This window comes from Solanum pennellii, chromosome 3 (genome assembly GCF_001406875.1).
Source record: "Solanum pennellii chromosome 3, SPENNV200".
In the NCBI taxonomy this organism is placed as follows: Eukaryota; Viridiplantae; Streptophyta; class Magnoliopsida; order Solanales; family Solanaceae; genus Solanum; species Solanum pennellii.
Window position 1 is genome coordinate 58,310,635 of NC_028639.1, and position 8,925 is coordinate 58,319,559.

The window sequence follows — 8,925 nt, forward strand, 5'->3', positions numbered from 1 at the left end:
TTCTTGCTGAATGAAATCGACCCACACTTTCACGATTGAAATCGATCCACACATGGAGCACTGAAACAAAAACTAACTATCAAAATCCAACATCGAAAATGAACTATCAGTTTGAAATTAAATTTTAACCTTTGTTGATTTTTTGAAACCAAGCTAAACTTTCCCTCTTTCTTTCCTTGTTCCTTTATCTTCTTTTTGGTAAAGTAATTTTGAAAACGTAAATGGCCAGCGTTTTCGAATTTGGGAAGTGTAAAAGTAGCTGATAGTCACTTTTTAGAAAGCTGCAAAAGCGGGGCCCGACGCGTGTTGAACAAACTGATCAACCTTTCTGATTATTATTGCCACGTAGGTGCGAAAGTGGTAAATAATTACTTAAAAAAAAGTTGGAGGGGTAATAGGACCTCATCAAAGATAAGGTGTGTCTCAGGGACTTTGGGTATAGGCTAGGGGGATAATTGAGTATTATCCCTTATTATTATTATAATTATTATTGTTATTATTATTATTATTGTTATCAAATTATTTTTCAAAAAAGGAAAAATACATATTAAAGAAAATCAATTATTCTCTTATTAAACTTTGAAATTTTTTTTTATGAAAAACAATATTTAAAAAAAAATAAAAATCCCTCGTCCCCAAGCCCCAACTCCTTGTTTGTCCCCTACACACCCCCACCCTACCTCTCTCCGGGAAAATCCCCGGTGTTTCCGCCGCATATCTTCTCCACAAGATCAAATAAAACTTGTCATGATTTTTGCTTGACAATACACAAAAAGATTAACTTTTGATCAGCATAATTTCAAATTGGAGAAGGTTGTAGCAAACATCAAAAGGGTAAAAATAATTTGTAGAATTCTTGTTTAACTGTCAAATGGATTAGCAAGATGGCGATTGTTCCTTTTTCTTCAGTAACAGCCATCTTAAGATACCGCTATTTCTCTACTCTTGTTCAGATTTTCTCCGAACCCACCACCAAGACCAAAAATGGCAAAAATCCCAAGCCGAAATCATCTTCTTCTAAATCCAAGAAAGCTAGAAAAATTGCCAGTATCATCAACACAAACCCATGGTCATCTCATCTTGAATCTTCTCTTTCCTCTCTCACTCAACCCTCCCTCTCTCACACCACTGTCCTTCACACACTCCGCTTCATCAAAATACCTTCCAAAGCTCTGTACTTCTTCAACTGGACTCAAAAAATGGGTTTTCAACACACCCATCAGTCCTATTTGCTCATGTTGCAACTCCTCGGCACTTCCCGCAGCTTAAATTCAGCAAGGAACTTTCTTTTATCTATACCCAGAAGGTCTAATGGTGCTGTACCGCTTCAAGATAGGTACTTTAACACTTTGATTCAAAGTTATGGTAAAGCTGGGCTTTTTCAAGAATCATTGAAGGTGTTTAAAGTGATGAAGTCACTTGGAATTTCACCCTCTGTTGTTACGTTCAATAGTTTGTTTTCAATTTTGCTCAAGAGGGGTCGAACTGGTATGGTTTACGAACTGTTTGATGAAATGCTTAAGACATTTGGTGCCAAGCCTGATGTGTATACTTTTAACATTTTGATTAGAGGATTTTGTATAAACTCCATGGTTGATAAAGGATTTAGGTTTTTTAAGGAGATGGAAAGGCATGAATGTGAACCAGATGTGATTACATACAATACCATCGTTGATGGTTTGTGTAGGGCAGGGAAAGTGGAGATTGCACATAACGTGTTAAAGGGTATGGTCAAGAGGGGTCATCAATTGAGTCCTAATGTTGTAAGCTACACCACTTTGGTTAGAGGGTATTGTGAGAAGCAAGAGGTTGAACGGGCTCTTGATGCTTTTGAGGAAATGATAGATCGTGGTCTTAAACCGACCAGTATAACTTATAATACTCTTGTACAAGGTCTTTGTGAGGCTAAAAGATTTGACAGAATAAAGGAGATCTTGGAGGGGACTCTAGGAAGTGGAGGACTTATTCCAGATACATGTACTTTCAATACATTGATTACCTATCACTGTAATGTGGGAAATCTGGATGAAGCAGTGAAAGTTTTTGAGAATATGTTATACTTAAAGGTGAAACCTGATTCAGCAACATATAGCATCCTAATACGGAGCTTTTGTCAAAAGGGATACTTTGATAGGGCAGAGAAATTATTTGATGACCTAATGAAGAAGGAGGTATTGCTCCGGGGTGATGGCTGTACACCTCTCATTGCAGCATACAATCCCATGTTTGAGTATTTCTGCAAGATTGGCAAGACAAAGAAGGCTGAGAAAGTATTCAGGCAACTAATGGGGAGAGGAACTCAGGACCCTTTTGCTTATGAACTCCTGATCATGGGGCATTGTAAAGAAGGCACATTTAATGATGCACACAAACTCTTAGTTTTGATGTTGAGGAGAGATTATGTACCTAATATTGTGATTTATGAGTCCCTAATTGAAGGTTTGCTGCAAAAGAATGACCCTAAAGTTGCTTACGATACTCTAGAGAAGATGTTGAAAAGCTCCCATCTTCCAAGATCTTCGACTTATCATCAAATCCTTACAGAACTTATCAAGAAAAATTGTGCAAGTGAGTGTGCTTCCTTGGTGACACTAATGTTAGATAACAAAGTTAGACAAAACATCAATCTTTCAACTGATACTGTGAAGATACTCTTCCAAACAGGATTAAGGGAGAGAGCTTTTGAGATTGTAAGGTGCCTTTATGAAAATGAATACGTGGTGGATATGGAAGGTTTAGTTGCTTTCCTTTGCCAGTGTAGAAAGTTATTGGAGGCATGCAAATTATTGTTATTTAGCTTAAGTAAGGGTCATATTCTGAATGTAGATACATGCAGTACTCTTTTATCTGCTCTCTGCAAAGCACGTAGAGCTTCAGAAGCATTTGAGATTTACTATGAGTTGCTTGAGAAAGGAGTCCAACAACCTTTAGAATGCATAGAAGAGTTGGGGCTTGCTCTTAAAACTGAAGGAAGAATTAAGGAAGCTGAATTTGTTAAAAAGAGAATCCCAGGCTAATCGTAGTCAGATAGATTGGTTCAAGCTTGTGCGTCTGAACAGAGATATCTATAGTCTGTAGCATGCAGGAGTTCTACTGATGTCAACCACATTTGTTCTGAGGTTTGCATATGGTGGTTGACTTACATGACGATGCTATCTGGGGCTGGATGCCTCTGAAATGTGATTATGAGTGATATCAGGTTCATGATTCCTGTTTCTCTTGACAATGGAGAAGTCTGATTTGGACAGACTTGAAAAACATTGAAGAGCAAAAACAACTTAATAGTCCCTGAGCTCTCTGGTTCACCATCTGGAGCAAATCTGTTGCTTAGTAATGTTACCTTGCAGGTACAGTTATTTAAGAGAAATATAGTGCAAGTACATGCGCGCAGGGGACAGGTTCTACGCGTAATTACAAGAGCGTTGGACATGTTAAACAGTCAAAAACTCCATATTTTCTTTCTCCAATTTTAAGTCGTCATCTGATCTTCTTCCTACCAAGCATTATCAGTGATTACAATTTTTTTAAAGCTCTTGCTATAAACACACGGCTTCAACCAAGGGCCTGATAGACTTGTACCTTGAAGTTTATACATTATGTATTAATTTTTGGCTTTTGTAAAAGAAACCTTCCAAAACCATTTTTATTTGAGTAACATTCTTCATAATATTCTTCTGAGTCTCATGGCAAATGACTGTTTTTCTGGAATTGAACTGGATGTACTATAGCTTTCTTTACCACAAGATTAGAAATCTATGATATATATCACCATGCTGAGAATTGACAGAGAGGATGGTAGAATACATGGCATAGCTATATTTCAAACAACATCTTCATTTCAAAGTTCAATATCATCTTATTATCTCACTGCTGATGCCTTAAAGGACAAGAGATTATCCAAATGTGTTACATTTTCACTGCACTCCTGTGGGGGACCAAATATCTCCCAGAACCTAAGAGTCTCATCTGCTCCAGCCGATACCACAGTCAAACCATCAGGGCTCTGCATGAAGAGAAGAAAGTTACCGTCTCAATTTTGATATAACTGTTACTCCTACTTTATTTGATGTCCGAGTCTCACCTGGGAGAGATGCAGAATTCTTGATGAAGAAGCATGACGCAATGGCTCTCCTATTCTAGCCATGGAAGGATAACTCCATAAACACAACTGACAATGAGATTCACCTCTTCCAAACCCATGGCCACTTAATATCTCTTTGTGATGCCTGTTCCATTGAAGTCCACAAATCTGCCAATTTCATTCACAACAATACAATGCATATGAGAAAAATTTGTGATTAATCTATAAACTGAAATGTCATTGCTCAGAAAGATTGCGAAAGTGATGTTAAAACCTGCCTGAGCTCCAGTTTCATTGGTGCTGATGCATGTCCCCTTCTGTGTGTTCCAAATCTTAAGACATCCGTCATCTATGCCCCCTCCAGAGGCTAATACATCACTGCTATATGGACACCAAGCTAGGGCCTTGACTGCAGCTTGATGTTCATTGAACCGGTGCGTATAATGCCTTGAGCTCATCTTGAAACTATCCCATATGTACACCAGATTGTCATTTCCACCACTGGCAAGTGCATTCCCTGTACTAGACCACTTCACGCCACAAACTTCCCCTCTATGTGCTCTTGTTACAGAGACCAAATTGCTTCTTGCTCGCACTGCCAATGAGACTTACAAGTAAGTAGATTGCTGTTACAATAGAAATTAATCAAATACATCAATGGAATAGCTTAGTACTACCATCATGATTAATAATAGCTCTGTCTTTACTTCCTGAGGTTAAAACATGACCCTTCCATGCAACACAACCCACTCTGCTCTGATGGCCTTGCAGGTCTCTCACCTGTTTATGTGAACGAAAGAAGTCGATCACTTAAATGTAAACAACACTTTTTCTACTAGAATGTAACCAACATTAACAAGTCTTACAAGCCTGGAAGTCTCAGCATCCCAGAGCTGGAGTTTAGAGGAATCACAACCAACTGCTACTATTTTCCCATCATCAGACCATGCTACACTAGTAGGACAATCGTCTTCACGCTTCACTTCCATCAGTACCCCAGCTTTTTGCACTTGAGCATTCCATATGTATAGTATTGACCCCAGAACAACAGCAAGTATGTTGGATTTTCCCCAATCCATAACATTCGAGTAATAGTCATCCGATAAAAGAGGAGCATCTAAAGCTCGAATTGCTTTCTGCATATAATATATCCCAACATATTACGTAACACAATCAATAGTGTCTCATAAACTTCATCTAAATTCAAATCTTACCAAAGGAAACTTTCGATATCTCCTATTCTCATTAATTTGCAGGGGAGTTTCTTTATCACTACGCCTCATTTCATCAATTAGACGCGTAGATTTTCTACTCGATTTAGGACTTCCTCTAAAAACCAGCATTCTGAATGGTCTTCCTTCTACATCCAACTTTAGACTTTCCTCCATTTTCCTTCTATATTCATCCTATCAAAATCATACAAGAAAACAACTAAAATGGGTGTCCAGATACAGAATTTATTTCCACAATCAGAAAACGCGAAACAAGTAAAAGAAAGAAACTAACATTGAAGTTGGGTTTTCGGAGTTTGTTATTCGTTCTGTTGGTGAGTAATGTATGTGCTTGATCAAGATCCATCAGGCTTCTATTGGGTATAAATCTATCACCCTGCATCACAAAAACACTCAAAATCACACATCAAAATGCAGAAAAACAGAAATTAACAAAGGCGAAAAAAAAAAAGAGAAGAAAACGCATAGTGTGGATTGATTAATTACAGGAAAATCATAGTCGAGCGGAGTATCGTGAAGGCGAGTTGGAGAATACCAATCTGGTTGAATTTTTGTTAATGAATTGTCATTCATTTTCGTACATTTCGAATCTTGTTATGTTAAATTTCAGAGTTTCGATATCGCTATTGCACAAAGCTTATTGATAATGGTAGTTAAAGTTAAATGGCTGTTTCGCGCCAAATTAGTTTGTTCACTAAAGGAGACGTCGGTTTGTTTCCCCTCAACGGTAATTATTTCTTTTATTTATTTTAAACATAAAATAAAAGAGGAAATTGTAAAATAAACATATTTGTATTATAGTGAATGTCTATTACGTAAAGTCCTTAAAGAGAAAAATTAAAAATTTTACTTAGAGACCAAGTCAAGTTTCTATAAATAAAGGATTTCTTCCTTGTTACAGATCAAATTAGTTTGAATGTATGACCATCTTCAAGTGCTCATATCTTTCTTTCAATTTTTTTTCTCAAAACAAGTCTATTCATCAAGATGATGACGAGCTAAGAATATCATAGCTTTAGCACAATCTTGCGTTGATGTTTTATTTACATCTTTAATGGTGTCTCCAAGACTCATACATTCAAATCCCATGAAAGATAGTTTTTGTCTTAGCTATAAAAAATAACGAACTCAAATTTTATAAAATTAGTCATATTAAAAAGAATGAAAATAAATGATACCTTAGCCTTCAAATTATCTTCACTCTTGAAACTCAAGGAAGGTAGTACTCTTGAAGGTTCATACCTTGTTTGATATAGCTAAGGTATTATTTATTTTCCTTTCTTTTTAAGATGGCTAATGTTACAAAATTTGAGTTCATTGTCTTTCATAGTTCAGGCAAAAACTATTTTTCATGAATAGCTGAAATCTATTTGGATGTTATAGGTCTTGAAGATATCATTAACGATGAAAATAAAGCATAAAAGATTGTGTTAAAACTATTATATTCTTGCGTCATCATCTTATCTTTATGAAATTTTGAAAATTGAATATCTCATAGTCGAGGATCCACTTGTTTTGGGAAAAATCCTGAAACAAAGATATGATCACTTGAAGATGGTCATATACATCCAAAGACACATTATGCATGATTGGATGCGTATGAGGTTACAAGACTTTAAATCTATTCATGAGTGCATTCTTCTATGTTCAGAATTATTTCTCAATTGAAACTATATGGAGAAACGATTAGTGATATTGATATGAGAAAAAAAACGTTTATCCACGTTTCATACCAGAATGTGCTATGTGCTCTTATAGCAGCAATATCGAGAAAAATTTTCAAGAAATATTCAGAACTAATTAATTTCTCATCTTCTCGTAGTTGAACAAAATATGATTTGCTTATAAAAAAAATTATGAGAACCAGCCTACTGGATCTACATAATTTTCTGGTATGAATAAGGTGTACGCCCACCATTTTCGATGTAGAAAAGGTCATTATGATTGTGGACGTGGATGTGGTGGTGATTCTAGTTAAGAACGAAATTATTTTCGTGATGATAATTAGACATCAAAGAAAAATCAACATCAAAAAGAAAAAAGAAAGGATGGGAAGCCTGAAGTAGCCAGAGCAAGATGTTTTTGATGTTGTACAAAAGGTCACCATGTACGTGATTGTTGTATTTCCGAGCACTCGATTGAGCTTTTTCAAACATGACTAAAGAAGAAAGAGAAAAATCCTAAAGCAAATCTAATCTCTGAAAAGTATGTCCGGAACCTAAAGGATACAAAATATTAACAAATATTCCAAAATGGTATATAACATTTTATATTAACCAAAACGGTAAAATCGCTGCATCAACAGCGACTTACCCCACCGAAAAAAGCAAAATAGCTGCCTCTGCAGCGATTTTGCAAAATGTGATTTTTTTTTTTAAAAAAAAATTGAAATCGCTGCCTAAGCAGCGATTTTTAAAAAAAAAATTAAGAAAATATGGAAATCGCTGCCGAGGCAGCGATTTAATATTTTTTTTTAAAAAAAAATTAAATATGTTAATCGCTCAGCGATTTTATAAAAATTAAAAATGTTAAATCGCTGCCTTGGCAGCGATTTTATTTAAAATTTATTTTTTTTTAAAACGTTAAATCGCTGTCTTGGCAGCGAAGAAAAAAATTTAAATCGTTGCCTAGTATTTTTTTAAAAAAAAAAAAATTTAAAATATGTTAATCGCTAAGAGATTTTATTTTTTTAAAAAAAAATTTTTAAAAATGTTAAATCGCTGCCTTGGCAGCGATTTTATTTAAAAAAATTTTTATTTTTAAATCGCTGCCTTGGCAGCGATTTTCCTTATTTAAAAAAAAATTAAAGAAAATTGAAAATCGCTGCCTAGGCAGCGCTTTAAAAAAAAATTTAAAATCGCTGCCTAGATAGCGATTTCATTTTTTTTTAGTATTTTTAAATATCGATTTTTACGTAGCGATTTCATAAACTGTTATATATATACACTCATGATCATTACTTCAAGAGATCATTATTTCTAACTGAAGTTTGGTATTATGGGAGTCTAGCCAAAATTTCAGTCATTTGAATTTTTTCTCATCAGATTCAACTAATAGGTAAATAAAGTAATGTTTTCTTATTTCTTAAAAACTATTTTTCTTATATGTAATATATTTATTGTAACGACCTGTTTAGTCGTTTTGAGCAGTAGAGTTTATTCTGGCAATAACTGTCTGGATCGACGGATCCCACGACGGACCGTCATGGGCACGACGGACCGTCGAGGGGGTCTCGTTCCAAAACACTTAGTTTCTGAAAATTTGGGTACTGAGATCGACTCTCTGAACTTCACAACGAAATGGCAGGACGGACCGTTGGGGGCTCGACGGACCGTCACAAATCCTTCCACAGAATTTAGTCTCTGAACTTTGTGACGAAAGCAGCAGGACGGACCGTCGCAGTCACGACGGGCCTTCACAGGCTGCGTAACCCTGACTGGGTCGGATTTCTGTTAAATGTTTTAAGGGGCGTTTTAGACTATTCCTGCTTATAATTATAAAGTTAGTGGTTTAATGTTAATAATTCAATTACTTGGGGGTTAAAAGAGATAACCTTGAAACAAATAGTGGGGTATTTTATCATCTTTTATACTTAATTATATGCTAATTAGG

General features: G+C 35.7%; 2 protein-coding genes across 2 annotated transcripts; one reads left to right on the forward strand and one right to left on the reverse strand.

The window, feature by feature from the left end:
• The first annotated feature begins 611 nt into the window (after positions 1–611).
• LOC107012262 (pentatricopeptide repeat-containing protein At1g02060, chloroplastic) lies at positions 612–3,684 on the forward strand. The gene has a single exon (XM_015212053.2). The coding sequence runs from the start codon at positions 885–887 to the stop codon at positions 3,015–3,017; it is 2,133 nt and encodes a 710-aa protein (XP_015067539.1). The 5' UTR covers positions 612–884; the 3' UTR covers positions 3,018–3,684.
• A 112-nt stretch (positions 3,685–3,796) lies between these two features.
• Positions 3,797–5,930, reverse strand: LOC107014111 (cell division cycle 20.2, cofactor of APC complex-like). Its single transcript, XM_015213973.2, has 8 exons — positions 5,800–5,930; positions 5,588–5,689; positions 5,296–5,487; positions 4,948–5,217; positions 4,759–4,861; positions 4,360–4,676; positions 4,082–4,249; positions 3,797–4,003 (listed from the first exon to the last, which is right to left on the reverse strand). Exons 1-8 carry the CDS (start codon positions 5,884–5,886, stop codon positions 3,860–3,862), a joined length of 1,383 nt encoding a protein of 460 aa, XP_015069459.2. The 5' UTR covers positions 5,887–5,930; the 3' UTR covers positions 3,797–3,859.
• Between the last annotated feature and the right edge of the window lie 2,995 nt (positions 5,931–8,925).

Excerpts from the sequence above, each read along its gene's own strand:
- LOC107012262 (XM_015212053.2), top strand. The coding sequence starts at position 885 with ATGGCGATTGTTCCTTTTTCTTCAGTAACAGCCATCTTAAGATACCGC.
- LOC107014111 (XM_015213973.2), bottom strand. The coding sequence starts at position 5,886 with ATGAATGACAATTCATTAACAAAAATTCAACCAGATTGGTATTCTCCA. Across the intron at positions 5,218-5,295 it reads GATATCGAAAGTTTCCTTTG|AAAGCAATTCGAGCTTTAGA; the intron begins GTAAGATTTGAA and ends TATTATATGCAG. Across the intron at positions 4,250-4,359 it reads CCAATGAAACTGGAGCTCAG|ATTTGTGGACTTCAATGGAA; the intron begins GCAGGTTTTAAC and ends TGAAATTGGCAG.